Below are 23,005 nucleotides of genomic sequence, written 5' to 3' on the forward strand. Positions count from 1 at the left end.
TTTGGCCCACCTCTGAGATTGCTCATGGGTTCTATTTCTTTTTTTAACTGTGTCCTGTTTCACATTTCCCTTCCTGGATCAGTCCTGAAATTCATTCTTGGCTCTTCCCCTTTGTCCTCTTTTGAATGCTGCCTCAATATGCAAGTCTATTCTTACCTCTCTTTTGTAGTGTAGTATAATCCTTGCCTTCTGTCCTGCATCTTATCTTCTGTCTATTTTAATAACTAAGGAACATTTATCCTCAGTTCCTAGATTCCTTTAATTCTGGAAGTTGGATATCCAGAATTGTAATTTATCTTAAATCTGAAAAACACATATTCAGGTAGATGGGCTACCACTAAATAATTTATAGTAAAACAATAATATATTAAAAAATAATAATGAGTTCAGTGATACCAAAAACATCAGTTAAATTGTTAACTGTTTAGTATATTTTCCAAAGGATATATACATTAACATTAAGCAATTGACTTATTTGAGGTTTCTAACTTAACTGACTGAATTGATTAGATATTTTATGTCATAGACTGATGAAGCTTCACAATGTAAACTCACCAGATGCCAACAGCACCCTCCCCATGTTGTACTGATCAAAAATACCTCCAGACATTGCCAAATATCCCCTGGGTGGGGGCTGAGGGGTCAAAATTAGTAAAGGTATAGACTAATATACATTTTTATTATAAACTCATTCAATTTAATTCCAGACTTAAATTAATGAATTCAGTGAAAGAGTCAGAGAAACAGTACCATGTGAAATTAGACGAGTTCAGTATGAATTACCATTAAGCTGTTCAGTTAGATTGCAAGGATGTTAAGGGCTGTGACCATCGTTTAGGCTTCATGCAAAACAGCTTCTAGAGTACCCAAATAATTTAGTTGATCTTACCACTGGCATCTTTGCCCACACTTCCCTGATCACATATATAACACACAATGTTCAAAATAGAAAACCAGCAAGAAACTAAACTGGGAAAGACAACATAATGTAATGAAAAAAGTCCATCGACTTGGATTAAAAAAAAAAAGCAAAAAACATGGATTTACATTTTTTTGTTCATTTAATTACCCAGTCTTTAACTGTAGCCACATCATTTAGTTTCCCTAAGCCCTAGTTTATTTATCTACAAAGAAGGGAAATTGAACTATGTATCAAATGGTTTTCAAATATCAGTCCTTAGAACTAGTACCAAGCCATAGAGAAGTTTTCATTAGTCTTCTGTTAAATGAGAAAATATAGAAAATTTAGTCAGTTCTTCATAAAGTTAACTTATTCAATTTTAGAAGACTTTTTATTCTGAGATCAGGTATTTTGACATTTGATGTTAAAATGTAATTTTATTATAATTGTGATTGTAATAAACTACAGTTTTGTTTTTACTCTTCACAAAATAAAAACAATTCTCTTAGTTTTGGATGAAATTTTGCTAATCTGTTGAATGAAAACATTTGAGAACTATTGACTGGATCTCCAAGGCCAGTCTCAGAAAGAAGAGTGTATAATTCTACAAACATGTAAATATAGCTCTACTGTTTACTTTTATCTGATAATATTATAATAAATTGCATAAGGGTAGTCTGGAGAATGCTGCCACAAAGAATTTAAGTTAAAAAGACAAAAAGGATGAGAAGTTACTACTTTTTAAGTGAATTAAAGAATCTCAGTAAGATGGTCATTTTGAGCATAAATATCAAAGTAATCTTGTCTACAAGACCTTGGCCAAAATGAATAAGGAAAAATTAAAATAGAGGAAAAATGTCTTTAATACTAAACATTATGGGAAACTTCCATCGGCATTCCACTCACTGGGGTGTCTCTGTTACATAATTTACACATGAAATCCCCATTGTAGAAAGGAGCTTATAATTTTGACTCCTTTTCCTCAGAAAACCATGTGGTATTGCAGGAAAAATAGTGGAGAAGCTCTTAGAAGGGACCTGTTCTAGAACCCTCTGATTTGGTGGATAGAGGGATGGATAGGGAGCACAACTCCACTTGAATTTTCTCTTGTTGCTGTGGATCAGTAGTTCTTGAAAGCAGGTGTGCCAGGGGCCACAGAAAGTGAAGTTATCCACCAGTACCACCTGGTGGGTAATGAGGCATATCCCTAAAGTAGTAAGACACTTTTCTAATGTGAGAACCAGCAATTTAATAAAAAGAATCCAAAATCCAAATAGCTACATATTGTAACTGGAGGAAACAGACCACACAGAATGCTAGAGGTGGCAAACCTGCCCCTGCTAATTGGTTAGCCAAAACCAAGAAAATAATCTAAGATGAAGTTTCTGTCCTCGAATTATCCATGTCTCTGGTTCTTCTCCCCTTCACACAGACTTCAGAATTACTTAACCAGAAAAATAAACATACAATTGCCCCTTCAGATTAAGATCTAAGAGCAAAATTTTGATAGTGTTCTCTTACAGCAAGTGAGGAGATCTGTCCTATGCCAAACCTAAAGATGTGTTCTTTTTCAAGGATAAATACACAGAAAAGTTAAAATGAGACCTAGCTATGAAAAGATTCTACAAAGAAATAGGTGGAGAAAATTTTAGCAATAAGAAGCAGAATAGCATTTATGAGAAAGATTTTCTGTAGTAAAACCATGTAACTTTTATAGATTCTGATTTATATATTCTCAGTAAAATTCAAAATTAGATTTAATAAAACAAAGAAATGAAAAATTAGATAATAAACCAATATATAAAGAGACCTAATTGTGAACAGGAGAGAATAGAAGAAAATTAATAATGCTATACCAACTAAAATTCCATTAGCAAAGAATGGAAGGCACAGTGAAGAAAATAAATCAGAGATATGGAGGAAACACTTAGAATTTTTTGCTGAGAATGTAAAGGGAATGTCAAAAATGAAAATAGAAGATAGTATATATATGGAGGTCAGAAACAGATACACCTAAACAAAAGATACACCTAAAACAAATTTAGCCAAAAAGATTGAAAGTGAAAAATAAAATGCAGGAAAGAGCAAAAATTTTCATACACACGCAAATTGAAATAAAACAGGATATAAATTATTTCAGAGTATAATTAATGTATTACACTTATTAAGATGAAAATGGTCATTTTTAATTAAAAAGGCTGTAATGCCCAATGAAGCTATAATTACACACAAACACACATACACACACACACACACACACACAATGTGACATCAAGATATAGAAAGTAAAAAGGAGAAATTAGCTAAAACAATGGTAGAAGGGCACTTCTGTGGTTTTTATGTTTTACATTTAAGTTTTTTAATCAATTTGAGCTAATTTTTGTGTAAGGTGTACAGGTTAAGTAAAGTCTCATTTTTTGTTTTTTTAAGATAAAGATTCCAATTTTTGCCCATCAAAAACACGTGGACATTGTAAATAGTAGTAAATGGAACTGATAAAGGTGCAAAAAATAGGCACTGAAAAACTGTAGTTGCGAATACAAATTGATGAAACCTAATGTGATTCAACATTTGAAGTTTGTGGGATTTATCCAAAAATAAATAATCATAGATAGGCACAAAAATTTACATAGAATAGTGTTAACTGAGTGTTATTACAGGAAAACACTGGAAACAATCAGTCTACATGTCCAGTGTTAGGATGACTGATTGGTAGAATAGAATACACAAGATTAGAATGGTATGTAGCCATAGGAAATTGTTCATAATATAGTAAGTGAAAAACAAGTTACAAAACAATATTCTATAGTATGTTAATAGTATAGAGAATTACAAATGATTTTTATTTTCTTCTTTGTGTTTTTTCCTAAGAGTTCCAACAATATTCAGTGTTACCACTAACTATTTTTATTTTGGGAGTTTATTGTGAATAAAGCAGAGAACAGTTTCAGGTTTTGTTGTGGTTACTATTTTGAGTTTTATTACTATCTTAATGAGTTTTTCTTTCATGACTTTAAAAGTATTGCAACATTTTAAAGTTGTTTTTATGAAGAGAAATGTATTTTTACCCTAGCAGACTGTATCTCTTATTTTTATAATGAAAATTATTAACATATATAATTATTTAAACATATATACATATATAATTTTAATTATAAAATTATAAAATGTCTTCCTTTTTGTACTATGTTAGCTGATTTTTCATCACTAAAACTTTAGGAAGGAAAAAAAGATAAGGTATGAGGAAATTGCTCCTAATTGCTGTTTTTAAGGGAAGTGAACCTAACACCTGCAATTTTTTTCTTAGAAGAACAGCCCAACACTTATTTTTAAAAGTAACTACATTTATTAACTTTTTAAAACACTCTTACTTTATTCAAACTGAGTCACTTATGCCCTTTTATCTACTGTAACTAAGATTTTAGATTGGCTTCTATTATAGCACTCTAGAGAAGATAATATGAGGAAGAAAAATTACTCATTTTTACAAAACTAGGGCGGCCACGGGACAATGGTGTAAAATTCTTGCTAAAAACATAGAGGTCCTCAATAAATAGAAACATGTTCTGTTGCAATGTTTGTCCGAGTACATCTGTTTATTAGGTGGGTGAAATTTTTAATCTTTATTCAAGGTAAAACTGCATTTTTGGATTAATCAAATTGGCGATATACTTCACGAGGTAATCTTGATAACCAAGTAACTTTTTTCTTTTATATATCTTTCAAAAAGATAAAGACATCTCAAGTTGTAAGGAATTTAGCTAAGGACTTTGATAGGTAAATAATTTAAATCTCTGTCCAAAGCTATCAAAAAGAAAAAGTATTACGTATGTGTGTATTATATATTCAAACAAATGAATGTGCATACATGTATATAATGAAACAAAAAGATTATGTTGCAAGATTTCTATTCTGAACATGACCCTAAAATGAAGGAGTAAGGATTATAATGCATAATGTTTGTTTAGAGTAACTTTTCTAATTCTTGAGAGGGAAAAGGAAAAATATGCAAACTTGAAGAATCTCTTTTTTATAAAATGGATAATTTATGGAATATATTGAATATATAGTATTCTAGCGATATATATAAATTCATAATGCTGCACTAACACTGGTTTTATATGCATAGATTGTAGTATGTGATACTAAAGGTAGATGCAAAGTGGGTTTATTATCCTTTTGTACACTTAAAAGGTTTTAGTGAGTCTAGATCCTTTTAAGTTCCTTTAGACTCTATCAAAGTTTCACCTAACTTCTTTGCAGAAATTGAAAAGTTGATCCTAAAATTCACGTAGAAAGTCAAGAGGCCCAGAATAGCCAAAATAATCTTGAAAAAGAAGAAAATTAGAGGACTCACACTACTCAATTTCAAGATATACTACAATGCTACTACAGTATTCAAGACAATGTGGTAATGGAATAGAATTGAGAGTCTAGAAATAAATCATACAATAGCCAAGTGATTTTTGACAATAGTGCCAAAGCAATTAAATGAGGAAAAAATAATCTTTTAAAATAAACGGTGCTGAGATCACTGCATATCCACATGAAAAAGAATGAACTTGGACCCCTACTGTACACCATGTATAAAAATTAACTGAGTATGGATCCAAAACTTAAATGTAAGTGTTACAACTGTAAAACTCTTAGAAGAAAATTTAGGTGAAGAAAATTTAGGTGTAAATCTTCGTGACCTTGAATTAGGCAATGGTCTCTTAGATATGACACCAAAAGTACAAGTTAGATAGTAAGAAGTGTGGATGAGGATGTGGAGAAATTGGAACCCATGTACACTGCTGGTGGGATTGTAAAATGGCGTAGCCGCTTTGAAAAACAGTTTGGCCATTCCTTACCGAGTTAAACAAAGTTACCTTTATGAACCAACAGTTCAACTCCTAGGCATACACTCAAGAGAAGAGAAAATATACGTTCACACAAAAACTTGTACATGAGGACTTCCCTGGTTGCACAGTGGTTAAGCAATGCAGGGGACATGGGTTTGAGCCCTGGTTGGGAAGATCCCACACGCCGCAGAGCAACTAAGCCCATGTGCCACAACTACTGAGCCCATGTACCACAACTACTGAAGCCTGCATGCCTAGAGCCCGTGCTCTGCAACAAGAGGAGCCACCGCAATGAGAAGCCCGTGCACTGCAATGAAGAGTAGTCCCTGCATGCCACAACTAGGGAAAGTCCACACAGCAACGAAGACCCAATGCAGCCAAAAATAGATAGATAGATAAATAGATAAATTTATTAAAAAAAAACTTGTACATGAATGTTCATAGTAACACTATATATGATAGCCAAAAAGTAGTAACAAATCAAATGTCCATCAGCTGACAAGTAAATAAACAAAAGCTGGTATATCCATACAATGAGATATTATTCAGCAATAAAAAGGAATAAAGTCTTTTTACAACATGGATGAACCTTGAAAATATTATGCTAAGTGAAAGAAGCCAGTCACAAAGGACTACTTACTACATGATACCATTTAAATGAAATACCCAGTATAGGCAAATCCAGAGACAGGAAACTGATTAGTAGTTGAGGGAAGAGGGGACATGGAGAGGTTGGGCTTGGAGAGTGATAACTAAGGTGTGTAGGGTTTATTCTGCTATTAAAAAAAAAAAGATGTTCTGTGATTGATTGTGGGGCGGATGCACAATTCTGAATCTACTAAAAGCCATTGACTTGTACACTTAAAACGAATGGCTGTATGGTATATGAATTATATTTCAATAAATCTTTTTTTTAATATCTGATCATTTTTTGCAAGACAACTTAAGTTCATTGAGAGAAGAGCCGAACATATAAAATATATCAGTATAATTTGGCTATGTTTTCAGTTTACATTTTAATAATTGCTGTTGTTGGAAAAGTGCTTTTGAAATGTTTGTTCTGAAAAAGCAGTTTTCATCTTTTGGATGGATAGAAAGTGCCACTTATTTGTTCTCCATTCAGTATTACCAGTGAGCAGCACAGCCAGAGTTATTAGAATTATTTGGTGTGTAAAGCAGAGAAATGTAGCTAGAATTACCTTTAAGATGAAGTCTTACTAAAAAAGGGAAGCTGCATTTGGAAGTACACTTGATCGTATAGATCTAAGATAGTATTGGCTGGTTATTGAATATTAACAACATGTGGATCACTGTTGTTTCACCGGTTTTAAAGACAGAATCATTGTCTTCTGTCACTTATCTCAAAATCTCAGTTAAAAATTGATTTACACAGCATGAGTAGGAAGCAAGTTACATGTAAACTGGTAGGAATTATTAAATTAAATTCTTATCTTTTTCTTCCCAAGTAAGAAAGCTGCATAGAGGCTAAGTAGGTTTGTAAAGAACTGGGATTATGATAAGTAGCTTGAAAATGAGGGTTCTTGGTATAGCATATCCTTTATAGGTTTGAGCTTTATATTGTTCTGAATAGCAAAATATGATATGAGCAAAAGTTTTCTCCTTTCAATAAAGGTAACAAAATTTTAATCAAGTTTTAATAAGTGGAAGAGAAACCATATAAAACAAAGTATTCTAGAAAATAATTGTTTATAACTTTAAGGTTGAAAAGATAACATGCTGGAAGTTTAAATGGCAAAATATAGTATTTTAGTTACTGTCAGTATATTGAAGTATTGTCATTAAATTGGGTCAAATGCTAAATAGCTTTATTTTTTTCTTAAAAAACATTTTTTTCACTGTTGTTTGAAATTATGTAGACAGTCATAATGCATACGATTCCTTTTTTAAATTTAATTTTTATTTTATATTGGAGTATAGTTGATTTACAATGTTATGTTAGTTTCAGGGATAGAGCTAAGTGAGTCAGTTATACATATACATATATCGATTCTTTTTCAGATTCTTTTCCCATATAGGCTATTTCAGAATATTTGAGTAGAGTTCCCTGTGCTATGCAGTAGGTCCTTGTTCATTATCTATTTTATCCATAGTAGTGTGTAAATGTTAATCACAACCTCCAAACATATGCCTCCCTACCACCTTTCTCCTTTGGTAACCATAAGTTTGTTTTCTAAGTCTGTGAGTCTCTCTTTTGTAAATAAGCTCATTTGTATCATTTTTTGAATTAGTTTCCATGTATAAGTGATATCATATGATATTTGTCTTTCTCTGACTTACTTCACATAGTATGGTAATCTCTAGGTTCATCCATGTTGCTGCAAATGGAATTATTTCATTCTTTTTTATTTCTGAGTAATATTCCGTTGAATGTATGTACCATATCTTCTTTAGTCATTCCTCTGTCAGTGGACATTTAGGTTGCTTCCATGTCTTGGCTATTGTAAATAATGTTGCAATGAACATTGGGGTGCATTTATCTTTTCGAAGCATGATTTTCTCCGGATATATGCCCAGGAGTGGGATTGCTAGATCAAATGGTAGCTCTATTTTTAGGTTTTGTTTTTGTTTTTGTTTTGGCTGTGTTGGGTCTCCACTTATGTGCTAGGGCTTTCTCTAGTTGTGGCAAGCAGGGGCCACTCTTCATCGCGGCGTGCGGGCCTCTCACTATCGTGGCCTCTCTTGTTGCGGAGCACAGGCTCCAGATGTGCAGGCTCAGTAGTTGTGGCTTACGGGCCTAGCTGCTCCGCAGCATGTGGGATCCTCCCAGACCAGGGCTCGAACCCGTGTCCCCTGCATTAGCAGGCATATTCTCAACCACTGCGCCACCAGGGAAGCCTTAGGGTTTTTTTTAAATCTTTATTTTATTTATTTATTTGGCTGCATGGGGTCTTAGTTGCAGCACACGGGATATTTGTTGCAATGTGCAGGATCTTTGTTGTGGCGTGCGGGATCTTTTTTGGGTTTTTTTCTTTGTTTTTTTAATTGCGGCATGCAGAATCTTTAGTTGTGGCATGTGAACTCTTAGCTGCGGCATGTGGGATCTAGTTCCCTGACCAGAGATTGAACCTGGGCCCCCTGCGTTGGGAGTGCGGAGTCTTACCACAGGACCACCAGGGAAGTCCCTCTATTTTTAGTTTCTTAAGGAACCTCCATACTGTTCTCCATAGTGGCTGTACCAATTTACATTCTCACCCAAAGTGTAGAAGGGTTCCCTTTTCTTCACACCCTCTCCAGCATTTATTGTTTATATACTTTTTGATGATGGCCATTCTGACTGGTGTGAGGTGATACAACATTATAGTTTTGATTTGCATTTCTCTGATAATTAGTGTTGTTGAGCATCTTTTTATGTGCCTCTTGGCCATCTGTATGTCTTTTTTTGGTTGTTGTTTTGATTGGGTTGTTTGTTTTTTTGATATTGAGCTGCATAAGCTGTTTGTATAATTTGGAAATTAATCCCTTGTCAGTTGCTTCATTTGCAAATATTTTCTTCCATTCTGAGGGTTGTCTTTTCATTTTGCTTATGGTTTCCTTTGCTGTGTAAAAGATTTTCAGTTTAATTAGGTTGCATTTGTTTATCTTTGTTTTTACTTTCATTACTCTAGGAGGTGGGTCAAAAAAGATATTGCTGCAATTTATGTCATAGAGTGTTCTGCCTATGTTTTCCTCTAAGGGTTTTATAGTATCCAGCCTTACATTTGGGTCTTTAATCCATTTTGAGTTTATGTTTGTGTAAGGTGTCAGGGAGTGTTCTAATTTCATTCATTTACATGTAGCTGTCCAGTTTTCCCAGCACCACTTATTGAAGAGGTTGTCTTTTCTTCATTGTATATTCTTGCCTCCTTTGTCATAAATTAGGTGACGATAGGTGCGTGGGTTTATCTCTGGGCTTCCTATCCTGTTCCATTGATCTGTATTTCTGTGTTTGTACCATACTATTTTGGTGACTGTAGCTTTGTAGTATAGTTTCAAATCAGGGAGCCTGATTCCTCCAGCTCCGTTTTTCTTTCTCAAGATTGCTTTGGCTATTTGGGGTCTTTTATGTTTCCATACAAATTAAAAAATTTTTTTGTTCTAGTTCTGTGAAAAATGCCATTGTTAATCTGATAGGGATTGCATTGAATCTGTAGATTGCTTTGGGTAGTATAGTCATTTTCACAATATTGATTCTTCCAATCCAAGAACATGGTATATCTCTCCATCTATTTGTGTCATCTTCAGTTTCTTTCATCAATATCTTATAGTTTTCTGAGTACAGGTCTTTTGCCTCCTTGGATAGGTTTATTCCTAGGTATTTTATTCTTTTTGATGTGATGGTAAATGGGATTGTTTCCTTGATTTCCCTTTCTGATCTTTCATTGTTAGTGTATAGGAATGCAAGAGATTTCTGTGTATTAATTTTGTATCCTGCAACTTTACCAAATTCATTGATAAGCTCTAGTAGTTTTCTGGTAGCATCTTTAGGATTTACTATGCATAGTATCAGGTCATCTGCAAACAGTGACAGTTTTACTTCTTCCTTTCCCATTTGGATTCCTTTTATTTCTTTTTCTTCTCTCATTGCCATGGCTAGGATTTCCAAACTATGTTGAATAATAGTGACAAGAGTGGACATCCTTGTCTCATTCCTGATCTTAAAGGAAATGCTTTCAGTTTTTCACCATTGACAGTGATGTTTGCTGTGCGTTTGTCATATATGGCCTTTATTATGTTGAGGTATGTTCCCTCTGTGCCCACGTTCTGGGGAGCTTTTATCATAATCGGGTGTTGAATTTTGTCAAAAGTATTTTCTGCATCTATTGAGATAATTATATGATTTTTATTCTTCAGTTTGTTGATGTGATATATCACACTGATTTTTGTGGATATTGAAAAATCCTTGCATTCCTGGGATAAATCCCACTTGAAAATGGTGTATGATCCTTTTAATGCATTGTTGGATTCAGTTTGCTAGTATTTTGTTGAGGATTTTTGCGTCTGTGTTCATCTGTGATATTGGCCTTTAATTTTCTTTTTTTGTGGTATCTTTGTCTGGTTTTGGTATCAGGGTGATGGTGGCCTCGTAGAATGAGGTTGGGAGTGTTCCTTTCTCTGCAGTTTTTTGGAAGAGTTTCAGAAGAGTAGGTGTTAACTCTTCTGTAATGGTTGATAGAATTTGCCTGTGAAGTTATCTGGTCCTGGACTTTTGTTTGTTGGATTTTTAATCACAGTTTCAATTTCAGAACTTGTGATTGGTCCGTTCATATTTTCTATTTCTTCCTGGTTCAGTCTTGGAAGGTTGTACGTTTCTAAGAATGTGTCCATTTCTTCTAGGTTGTCCATTTTATTGGCGTATAGTTGTAGTAGTCTCTTATGATCCTTTGTATTTCTGTGGTGTCCGTTGTAACTTATCCTTTTTCTATTCTAATTTTGTTGATTTGATCCCTCTCGCTTTTTTTCTTGATGAGTCTGGCTAAAGGCTTATCAATTTTTTTTATCTTCTCAAAGAACCAGCTTTTAGTTTCAATGATATGAGATTTTTCTTGTTTCTTGAGGTAAGATTATATTGCTATAAACTTCCCTTTTAGTACTGCTTTTGGTGTGTCACATAGGTTTTGGATCATTGTGTTTTCATTGTCATTTGTCTCTAGGTATTTTTTTTTTGATTTCTTTGATTTCTTTGATTTCTTCAGTGATCCATTGGTTGTTTAGTAACATATTGTTTAGTCTCCAGGTGTTTGTGTTTTTTACATTTTATTTTCTGTAATTGATTTCTACTCTCATAGTGTTGTGGTCAGAAAACATGCTTGAAATGATTTCAATTTTCTTAAATTTATTGAGCCTTGATTTGGGACCCAAGATGTGATCTATCCTGGAGAATATTCCATGTGCATTTGAGAAGAAAGTGTAATCTGCTGCTTTTGGATGGAATATCCTATAAATATCAATTAACTCTGTCTGGTCTAATGTGTCATTTAAGGCTTGTGTTTCCTTATTAATTTTCTGTTTGGATGATCTGTCCACTGTTGTAAGTGGGGCGTTAAAGTCCCCCAGTATTATTGTGTTACTGTGGATTTCCCCTTTTATGGCCATTAGCATTTGCCTTACATATAGAGGTGCTCCTGTGTTGGGTGCATATATATTTACAATTGTATCATTTTCTTTCTAGATTGATCCCTTGATCATTATGTAGTGTGCTTCCTTGTCTCTTGTAACAGTCTTTATTTTAAAGTCTATTTTGTCTGATATGAGTATTGCTACTCCGGCTTTCTTTGATTTCCATTTTCATAGAATACCTTTTTCCATCCCCTCACTTTCAGTCTGTATGTGTCCCTAGGTCTGAAGTGGGTCTCTTGTAGACAGTATATATACAAGTCTTGTTTTTTTAAAATCTATTCAGCCAGTCTGTGTCTTTTGGTTGGAGCCTAATAATCCATTTACCTTTAAGGCAATTATCGATTTGTATGATCTTATTGCCATTTTGTTAATTGTTTTGGGATTGTTTTTGTAGGTCTTTTTTCTTCCCTTCCTCTCAGCCTATCACAGGTATGACTCACTTAACAGCAGTGTGGTTTTTTGTAAATCCATTAATATCCAAAGATATTTTGATCATTTGATTCTCAATAATTCAGGGCCCACACTTATGGGTGAACTTCAGCTTCCTCATCAGAGAGCTAAAATCTCTAAAGCAGTATGTATGTAATAGTGTACCTAGCTTCTTGAAGATACCCCAGGGCTAAATGTGAATCTGTATCTCCTAGCAGTGGCTCTCAAGCTTTTTATTGAGCCAAAGAATTACCAGGGAAGCTATTTAAAATGCAGATTTCTAATCCTCATTTTAGACCTACAGAATATACGTTTTTTTAAGATGTATCCCAGGTAATTCCTCGAGTCCATCTTAGACAAGTCATTTAAGCTCCCTAGCTTTGGTATCATTACCTGTAATATAGGTACAATATCACTGTCTTACAGAGGTGTAAGAATTAAATGATATGTATTATTAAGTATCCAGGAATAGTTCTGGCACTTTGTAGATGCTAATATGATAGTTCTACCTTCTCCTTAACGTGTTAATTTTGGATTTACCGATACTAGGTTTCTTAAGACTAAAGGATAGTTTCCCAGTAGACTTACAGAGTCCCTATTTGTTCTATTAACTAATAAAAGAATATGGCACCTTAGGAGAAGCTTTTCTCTTTCTCTTTCTTTTCCACTGCAAAGAAGGTAGTTATTTGTGGTTTTCTTCTGTCTTTTCTCACACAAAAAAAAGACTGGCCTTCAAACTTGGATCAAACAAGCAACAGAGAGAAAGTAAGCCAAAATGAGTGAGAGAAGATGAACTATTAAGCCCATCCACTTCCAGAACTCTTCCCTAAAACTTTTCTCCTCTTTTTGCCAGTTTCTTGGCAAATTGGACAAGGCTGTGATGGTTAAGAATTGAGGCTAGACACAGGGGTGCTGTAGGTGCTACCACCCTTCCAGAGTGTGCTTAACCTCCTGGTTCACAGAGGGCAATGGCATGTATTCACTTGGATGCTAAAGACAAGCCCGTTTCTTGGCCAGGGGGGTCTCACTACATGGGGCAGGACACTGTACAAGAGGCCTCACATCTGACTCCCATTTAGAGTACAGAAGGCCCACTCTTGCAGCCATATCCTACATCCTGGCCCTTTAGTTACTTCTAGGAGGTCTTGTTGGTATATTAAGGAAGGAAAATAGGGTCAAATCCTAGCTTCACCACTGACTTAGCTGTGTAACACTGAACAAGTTATTTAACCCCAAATTCAATTTTCTCAAGTAAATTTGAAGCTGTTCTGTAGGCAGTGGGGACCTGATGGTTTTTGAGGAGGAAAGTAACTATCAAAATTAGCTCCCTTGGGCTTCCCTGGTGGCGCAGTGGTTGAGAATCTGCCTGCTAATGCAGGGGACATGGGTTCGAGCCCTGGTCTGGGAAGATCCCACATGCCGCGGAGCAACTAGGCCCATGAGCCACAAATACTGAGCCTGCGCATCTGGAGCCTGTGCTCCGCAACAAGAGAGGCCGCGATAGTGAGAGGCCTGCGATGAAGAGTGGCCCCCGCTTGCCATAACTAGAGAAAGCCCTCGCACAGAAACGAAGACCCAACACAGCCAAAAATAAATTAAATAAAAATAAATAAATAAGACCCCAAGATCACTATTTTAAAAAAAATTTAAAAATTAGCTCCCTTAACCTGCTATATAGCACAGGGAGCTCAGCTCAGCACTCTGTGATGGCCCAGTTGGGAGGGATGGGGGGTGGGAGGGAGGGAGGCCCAAGAGGGAGGGGATGTGTGTATGATTATGGCAGGTTCACTTCACTGTGCAGCAGAAACCAACACAACATTGCAAAGCAACCATACTCCAACCAAAAATTTTTTAAATTAAAAAATTAAAGAAAAAATGAGCTCCCTTCCCCCAAAACAGTGGCCCTCCAAAAAAAAAAACAAACACAGACTAATTTTTTAATTTACATTTTTTCTGTTAAAAAAAAAACTAGAGTTAAATTCTCAAAGTCTAAATTAGACTAAATATAAAACTGCTATACAACCCACTGAATGGATTTATAGTTAGTGTCCCTCAAAAGTTTCTAGTCATCTTCCACCTTTTTCCTTTTTTCTAAATTCATCCTGCTCCAGTCTTCACTATCATCACATGCACTTTATTCCATCAAACATCATTTTTCAGGATCAACCTACCTGAATAATCATTAAGCCTCTTTAGAGCTTTCCCAAACTTAAATATTGTCATTTTGATTATATACCCCAAAGCATTACTTTCCTCACTTTTTTTGTTTAGTACCAGAATGTTCTAAAAAGAAACAATAAAAGTTGTTTATTTCCCTAAAAAGCTCAGTATATCCAATGGCTATTAAGTTATCCACTTAATAAGACACATCAAAAACTACTCATCCTTATGTTAATTATCTGAAATTAGAACATAATGAATTAGTTAACCTAATACTTTGCCATTTACTTCATGCTTACAAGATTATGCAAGAAACCAAAATGGCTTCTCATAACTTGTTTGCTTTCCAAATACTTCACATTTCAACCCCATATCTATACAGAGAGAGAAAATCCAAACATACTCTCCTTACCTAAAATCAGTAGAGAGGGCTAAAAAGCATTATTTAGGACTTTTTTAGACCTTGAAAAACAGTTACACTTCCAATGTGTATTTAAATTACAAATCAGTTTTTATCCTGTGACATTGCTTCAACTTAAGTTCATCGTAGTTAAATTGACTGGGCTACTGCTTCATCTTTCAAGTCAGATGGAGATTCTTTTGCATCAAGACTCTTATTCAAGATTTCTTCTTCAGCAAAATTGACTGTTAAATTAGGTAGAAGTTCTCCAAGACTACATGGTATTGTGGTTCTCAATCTTTGTTCCACTGGAGAAAACCTAATTAGTGGTGAAAGAGCACTGTTTTCTTTCACCAAGGGACATGCATGAAGATGGTTTTGTATAGTCAATGTGCAAATCATGAGTGCCCAAAAAGTTAAGCATATCATCAGTTTGCATGTATTGGGAAGTAAGGCTCAATTCTGGTTTGTGTCTTTCAAGTGTTTCAGGATTAGAGAGGCAAATTTCTTCCCTTTGCTTGGACAGAGATTTCTTCAGAGCTTCATATCCACTGCAAGTAGCCTGTAAATTAAAGTCTGATTCTGGAGTATTCTGTCTTCCTCCCACAACACCTTCTGGGAAAATGCCACTGTGCATAGGACTATTTGGTTCCAGTTTAAAATTGGCCTCTGTACTACTGGAGCTATTAAGACTTAAGTGACCAACTTCTTTTGGAAGAGTTTCATGTAATATGCCAAAATCACTACCTTTAAAACTGGAACTAATTCCACTTGATATCTGAAAAGAATTCCATAACATACTTTTATGCATGGAAAGATCTTTGTAAGAAGCTTTCGAGTGGTCTGATATTTTAATATACTCTTCTTCACTGCTACCTATGACATTTCTCCTATTGCCTACAGCAGGGGAGAATGTCTCTATTTGGCTAGTTTCTAAAAGCTTGTTCTGTAAAGCTGTACATTCGAAATCTTGCTTACAAATTATGTCCTTATTTAACAAATCTGACAGATTTTGTTTTGTTGGTTCACCTATGCAACTGGTCAGCACAGGTTTCTGAAGCACACACTTGAGGCAATCTGAAACAACTTTCTCTTCAGGCAAATGAGCCTTTCTCTCTGAAATTTGGTCTCTTTTTCAAGGAAGTGAAGGTCTATTGCCAGTCTTGCTTGGTTAGCCTGACAATGTTCATATTTCATTACTTTCAAGATTTCATTTAATAACTGAATAACTGTTAAGAGATTCAATTTTCCAGCCTCTTAAACATTTCCTATGTGCAGCTGACACATTTGTTTCTCAATTTTGTCAAGTAAGAGCCTTGGAATATTGATAGCAACATTAGTTCCATCTAAAGTATATTGGTTGTAAGGACTGAACTAACAACTTCTCTTTTTCCAAAGCCGTGAGTGTTTCATTCACTGAAGCCCGAAAGACCGAACCTTTTGAATTTTCTCTTGTATATTAATTTGGTCATCATAGGGTTCCATTTTTTTAATTTGGTTTTGCTGTCCTATACATTCTGATCTCAAATTTCGTATTTGTTTAACTGACAGTTGTGCATTTTCGGGTAACAATCTTCTCTTTGCAAAATTTGTAAAACTCTGTTATGTGCTACATGGCATCTGGCAATGCACTTGCACAAATCTTGTGGCTTTACGTTAAATATCTCTAAAATGTATAGAAGAATTTTTAGAATGGGTTTTTATATAATTTATTGCAACAAAACTTGCAAAGTGATACATCAGATGAATAAATTTAGGACCACCAGGAGAAAGAAATAGTGAACCAACAACTTGAAGAAAGCTACTTCCACATTCAGCAGAAATCTTTTTTAACCATTCACAGCAAAGTTTTCAGAATTCAGTATCACATTTTTGGTCAAATGGAGGCCAACAAAGTTTGAAAACTTCTTTAGTGAGAGACTGGGCAAGGGTTTGAAACAAAAAATAAGAAGCTATCTGAAAGGCATCACTGTTCAACTTGTCAAACGTGTTCACTCCGAGGTGCGTGTGCGACACGATCTTTCCACCGGCTATACTCACCGAGCCCGGCTTGAAGCTGAGTGCCTGCAAATACATCCAGATATGCTCCTTCTCGAAAGAAGTGACCCAGGCCGAACTCATCTTCGCGGTAGGCAGGGCCCGGCAAAGGAAGAAAGCGCAGTCTCCAACGACTGAGAGGGCCCCTCAGGCTTTTTCCCTACAGGTATCCTGAGATGGCGGTGGCCCCTCCATTGCCACCACCTGATCCTCTTGCCCAGAACCATTTCGCCTCACATGCCTCAAGTGGCCTGAGACTCTAAAGTCTCAGGGAATTAGAGCTTCTAACGGTAGTACTGCACAGCGGCCAAAGCGAAGTCACCACCCCTTGTATTATTTGTGCTTTCTCGTTGCTTTTAATATTTTTTCTTTGTCTTTAATTTTTGTCAATTTGATTAACATGTGTCTTGGCCTGTTGCTACTTGGGTTTATCCTGCATGGGACTCTATGCGTTCGAGACTGAATGTTTCCTCTCCCACATTAGGGAAGTTTTTGGCTATAATCTCTTCAAATAATTTCTTGGACCTTTCTCTTTTCCTTCTGGGACCCGTATAATGTGAATTTATTGCATTTAATGCTGCCCAAGAGGTCTCTGATACTGCTCACTTACCCATTCTTCTGCCTCATTTATTCCACTATAGATTCCTTCTAGTGTATTTTTCATTCCAGTTATTGTATTGTTCTTCAGTGTTTGTTCTTTAAATCTTCTAAGACTTGTTAAACATTTCTTGTGTCTTCTCGATCTGTGCCTCCATTCTTTTTCTAAGATCTTGGATCATCTTTACTCTGAATTATTTTGGGGGAAGATTGCCTAACTCCACTTCACTTACTTGTTCTTCTGGGTTTTTATCTTGTTCCTTCATCTGGAATATACTCCTCTGCCGTCTCGTTTTGTCTGACTTTTCTGTGTTTGCGGTCTCCTTTCCGCAGGCTGCAGGATCGTAGTTTCTCTTACTTCTGGTGTTTGCACCCTTGTGGGTGAGTTTGGGTCAGGGGCTTGTGCAGGTTTCCTGGAGGGAGGGACTGCTGCCTGCCCACTGGTGTGTGGGACTGTGTGTTGTCCCTCTGGTTGACAGGGCCATGTCAAGGGGTGTGTTTAAAGTGGCTGTGAGCTCAGTACAACTTTAGGCAGCCTGTCTGCTGATGGTTGGGGCTGTGTTCTCCCTTTGCTGGTTGTTTGGCCTGAGGCATCCCAGCACTGGAGCCTGCAGGCTGTTGGGTGGAGCCAGGTCTCAGTGCCCAAATGGCCACCTCTCGGAGAGCTCGTGCCAATCAATATTTTATGGGGCCTCCACCTCCAGTCTCCTTGCCCCTCCTCTGCACCGCAGCCAACCCACACCTCCCCAGGAGACCCTCCACAACACACAGGGTGGTCTAGCCCAGGCTCCTGTGGAGTCACTGCTTTGTTCTGGGTCCCAGTGTACGGGAAATCTTGTGTGCACCCTCCAAGAGTGCAGTTTCTATTTCCCCCAGTCCTGTGGAGCTCCTGCGCTCAAGCCCTGCTGGCCTTCAAAGCCAAATGCTCTCGAGGCTCCTCCTTCTGGTGCCAGACCCTCAGGCTATGAAGCCTGACCTGGGGCTCAGAACTATCACTACTGTGGGAGAACCTCTGGGATATAATTATTTTCCAATTTGTGGGTCTCTCACCCAAAGGGTATGGGATTTGTTTATATCACGGAAGCGCCCCTTCTACCGACTCGTTGTGGCTTCTTCTTTGTCTTTGGGTGTAAAATTTTTTTTTGGTAGGTTCCAGTCTTTTTAGTTGATGGTCGTTCAGCAGTTAGTTGTGATTTTGGTGTTTTTGTAAGAGGAAGTGAGCTCAAGTTCTTCTACTCCACCATCTTGTCCAGAATTGAGGGGCTACTTTTAGTTTGGATGCTTTCTGCCTCTTTCGTCAGTGTGTACTGGCCATTATCCCCTTGATATGGGATGCATAGGTGCAGCGGCCCTTGCATGCTCTCCTGGTATGGCAGGGGCAGTGGTCCGCCCCCAACCATGGGTCTCTCAGTGGCAGCACTGGCTATGTGCCCCCAGGACAGCAGGGGCATCAATGGGCACCTGCTCCTGGGTCTCCCAGTGGTGGCTATGGCCCACGCATTCCCAGGACAGCAGGGACAGTGATTGATGCCTGCTCACCCCCCGTGCGTGCTCCCCATACGGCAGGGGCAGCAACTAGCTTCTGTTCCCAGGTCTCCTAGCTGCGGCAGGGCCCACTCACCCCCAGGACAGTGGGGACAGCAATTGGCGCCTGCGCACAGGTCCCCTAGTTTTGGTAGCAGCCCACGCCCACTTCTGGAGCCCACGATGCCGGTAGCAGCTCATGCCCACCCCAAAAGCTCATATAGTTGGTGTTCTGTTGCCTGAGAGCATGCACACAGGGAAAGAAGCTCCTATGGCAGTCCCACCCTGTCCTCGTGCACCCCCCAGTAATGGTGACCTGCCCCTCTGGCATGCCCAGGTTCTTCCAAATACACCCTCAGTTGCCACAGTCCAGCCTCTTCAGGCTGTCTCCCCACAGGCAACGCTGTTCCTCTCCCTGGGTTTGACCTCTGAAGCCCAAGCTTCAGCACGCAGCCCCCACCCATACCAGTGGATGAGCATCTCAGGCTAGGGAGCACCGGGTGGCAGTAGGTCACTCCATTTTGCCTTCCGCAAACTGGTTGCTGCACTCTCCTCAGAGGCTCTGACGCTCCCCCTCGTCCAGGCTGATCTCCCTGCCGGTGAGGGGACTTCCTAGGGTGTGAGAACCTTTCCTCCTTCACAACTCCCTCCCTGGGGCACAGGTCCCATCCCAACTCCTTTTTCTTTTTTTTTTCTTTTGTCCTTATGTGGAGGTTTTCTTGCCCTTTCGGAAGTCTGAGGTCTTCTGCCAGTGTTCAGTAGATGTTCTGTGCAAATTGTTCCACTTGAAGATGTGTTTCGGATGTGTTTGTGGAAGGAGGTGAGCTCCACATCCTACTCCTCAGGCATCTTGATTCCTCCTCATAATGCATATAATTTGTACAGAAATTTCTGCTATTAGTCCAGAAAGTTTTTCATTTAACGTTGCTTACATTTTAAAGATAACTGCAGTCAGAATAATAGGTTAAAATGTGAGCTTTTATAAATAGAACAAAAATTACTGTTTGTATATTTATTGCCTTTCCCTTTCCCAAGGCCACTAAAGAGATTCCACTTTGTTTCTTCCCTACACTTGACTTCTGAAAGGCTTTAGCAGGAAGCAATTTTGAGATTCTACGAGGGCAGGTGGGGAGGGAAAAAAGGGTGAGGGAGTAATTTTTCTGGGAGTTTTATGGAGTGGGGATCTGGGAAAGCCTGGGTGTGAGGGAGTACATGAGAGAAGAAAGAAGGATTTTTAAAAGTATTGTTCAAGAAATGACAATAAAGAACTTCAGTTATTTTGAAATTAGTCTTTGACTGTCATCGGGTTCCTCTGGCCACAACACAGCTTGGGATGAGAGAACATAGGTGAATGATTTAATAAGACTGGGAATATCAAAAGATTTATATCAGTAATTGAGATGGGAGTATGGGGGCAGAGAGCACAAGCTAATATGGAAGTGGAAGGTGTTGCTACATTGATTGTTGTTCCTTTCAGTTATTGTCGATCAAGATTTGTTTATTCTTTTTATTTATTTATTTTTGGCTCTGTTGAGTCTTCATTGCTGCACGCGGGCTTTCTCTAGTTGTGGCGATCAGGGGCTACTGTTCATTGCGGTGTGCGGGCTTCTCACTGCGGTGGCTTCTCTTGTTGCGGAGCACGGGCTCCAGGTGCGTGGGCTTCAGTAGTTATGGCACGCAGGCTCAGCAGTTGTGGCTCAGGGGCTCTAGAGTGCAAGCTCAGTAGTTGTGGCACACAGGCTTAGTTGCTCCGCAGCATGTGGGGTCTTCCCGAACCAGGGATCGAACCCATGTCCCCTGCATTGGCAGGCGGATTCTTAACTACTGTGCCACCAGGGAAGTCCCTGTTTATTCTTTTAAGGAACAAATTATGTAGCTGATTTATGACCTACAACTTTTATAACATAAATAACAATTACACTTTTTTTTCTTGGGCACTGAATTTTATGTTGGCTTGGGGGAAGGGAACATAGGAAGGAGAAGTGGAGTAAAATTTCACTCAGTATGTCTTTCCTACATATGAAACAAACTTGGCAAGTCTATATTTTCTCTTTTTGTCCTGTCATCCATCATATTCTGCTCTATAATATTAGCCAAAGTGATAACATTTTCTCTAATTGGAAATGTAGGACATAGTCTGTAAAGTAATTAGACGTCAGATGCGTTCTTCAAGATTTTAATGATATCAATCAACATGGCAGTCATTTTCTTTCTTTTAACCTTATCTATTGTTTCAGCATTCAAAATTAAATTTAGGAAGATACAACAGGTAAAAAGATTCCTAGAGTAATCCTTCACATAGTAACTGTTAAGAGAATGGTCTTTGATATTATTCATGTACGTAGCATAAACATTACATGCTATTTCTATATATAAATTTCCAAAAGGGGGAAGGGAGAGTAATTTTTATTGACTCACTGATACCTCATATTTTTTTTAAAAGAAACTTTGCCTTTATTTGACTGGATTGTTTCATTTCATTATCAACATTTCTGATTTCATCTGGCTTAAAACACCTAGTATTATTACTTTAGAGCAGAATCGATTGGTCATGTAAGAAAAATGGTCGCTTGGGGCCTTTCAGCAGAACCTACCATGTAAGGCTAATCTTTCATAGATTAGAAAGATGGATCACCAGTGTTATTGTTTTTATTTCTGTGAACGCAGAAATTGGAAAAGGAATTGAAAACGTAGAGGTGGTAAGGACTAATTCATTTATGCATTTTGTTGGTAATATGATCTTGTAGTGATAGTTTTACTATCATTAACACTCAAATTACTTCATGAACAAAATGAAATCTCAAATTTAGTAATTAGGTGAGTTCAGAAACAGGTACACAGCTAATGGTCTTGCAAACTAGAAAAAATCCATTAGTTGGAAATTATCTGTGCATTGTTTTCTTGCAGGAAACAAATCACAAGACAGTGGCATAGCAGAGATGGAAGAACTTCCCGTACCACATAACATCAAAATAAGCAACATTACGTGTGACTCATTCAAGATTTCATGGGAAATGGATTCAAAATCAAAAGACCGTATTACACACTATTTCATTGACCTCAATAAGAAAGAGAACAAGAACTCCAATAAATTTAAACACAAGGTAAAATTCTAAATATCCTTGTATTCATTTGTATCTTAAAGCTTTCTAAGTATGAGGACATTTTGAAAGAAGGAATAAGGTTCTGTTAATTACTAATATGATATATTTGACATTGGGAAGAATAAAAATTATATGTCATTTAAAAGCCCTATTCCTTCAAGGAATTGTGTAAGAAAATGAAATGCCAAATATATGGGTAAAATACATTTTTTTCTGGGAAAGCTGAAATCTTGACTCTCATGCAGACATAAAAATTAACATGTGTTAAAGATTTTCTTTAACACATTAATGAGGTAACTGATGAGGTATTACAGCCAATTCAAAGGATGATCCAGAAAAAGACATTTTTATGGATCAGGATATTGAAATAAATGTTTAAGTGGAGGCAAAACTGGTATGGGGTGGGGGAAGAGCAAGGGCAGGCAAGGAGGATTTTACTTCCACTGGGCAAAATTCACTTACATGTACTTAGACAAGAATAACTGAATTGTTATCAGTAGTCTACAAATTACAGAGTTGTAAAATAGATTCCACAAAATCAGAAGATAGCCAGAAGAGTGTGCTGTAGTCAATTCACAGTTTTCCACTGAAGCACACGTTTTTCCCTATAACTGCCAAATGAAGAATGTCATGGCAGCTTATAGACTGTAGGATATTTGTTAAAATACCTAAGGGCTGAAAATTGCTTTATGTGGTCAATTTTATTTTATGGTTTGAGAATAAAAATTAACCTTTAGGTGTTTTAGACATGTAACAATTCTCTGATATTTATTCTCTTACCTGTCTGCTTATCACATATCTTTTCTGATACATACATTCCTTCAGATGTAGCTGTCGAGAGGATAACAGTAATCTGGCTTAAGAATTCTTTCTTATGTTTCAGTATTTTCAC

At 37.2% G+C, this 23,005-nt stretch overlaps 1 protein-coding gene and 1 pseudogene across 1 annotated transcript in view; one reads left to right on the forward strand and one right to left on the reverse strand.

Annotated features, from left to right (window-relative positions):
• The window catches only part of PHYHIPL (phytanoyl-CoA 2-hydroxylase interacting protein like), a 91,728-nt gene that overhangs the window by 57,696 nt on the left and 11,027 nt on the right, over nucleotides 1-23,005 (forward strand). The window contains exon 2 of the mRNA XM_060126162.1: nucleotides 21,917-22,113. Within this exon, the coding sequence (XP_059982145.1) occupies nucleotides 21,917-22,113 (197 nt within the window). The remainder of the gene's footprint in view (nucleotides 1-21,916; nucleotides 22,114-23,005) is intronic.
• Nucleotides 14,975-16,972, reverse strand: LOC132507319 (HAUS augmin-like complex subunit 6; annotated as a pseudogene).

This window comes from Lagenorhynchus albirostris, chromosome 16 (assembly GCF_949774975.1).
Source record: "Lagenorhynchus albirostris chromosome 16, mLagAlb1.1, whole genome shotgun sequence".
NCBI lineage: Eukaryota > Metazoa > Chordata > Mammalia > Artiodactyla > Delphinidae > Lagenorhynchus > Lagenorhynchus albirostris.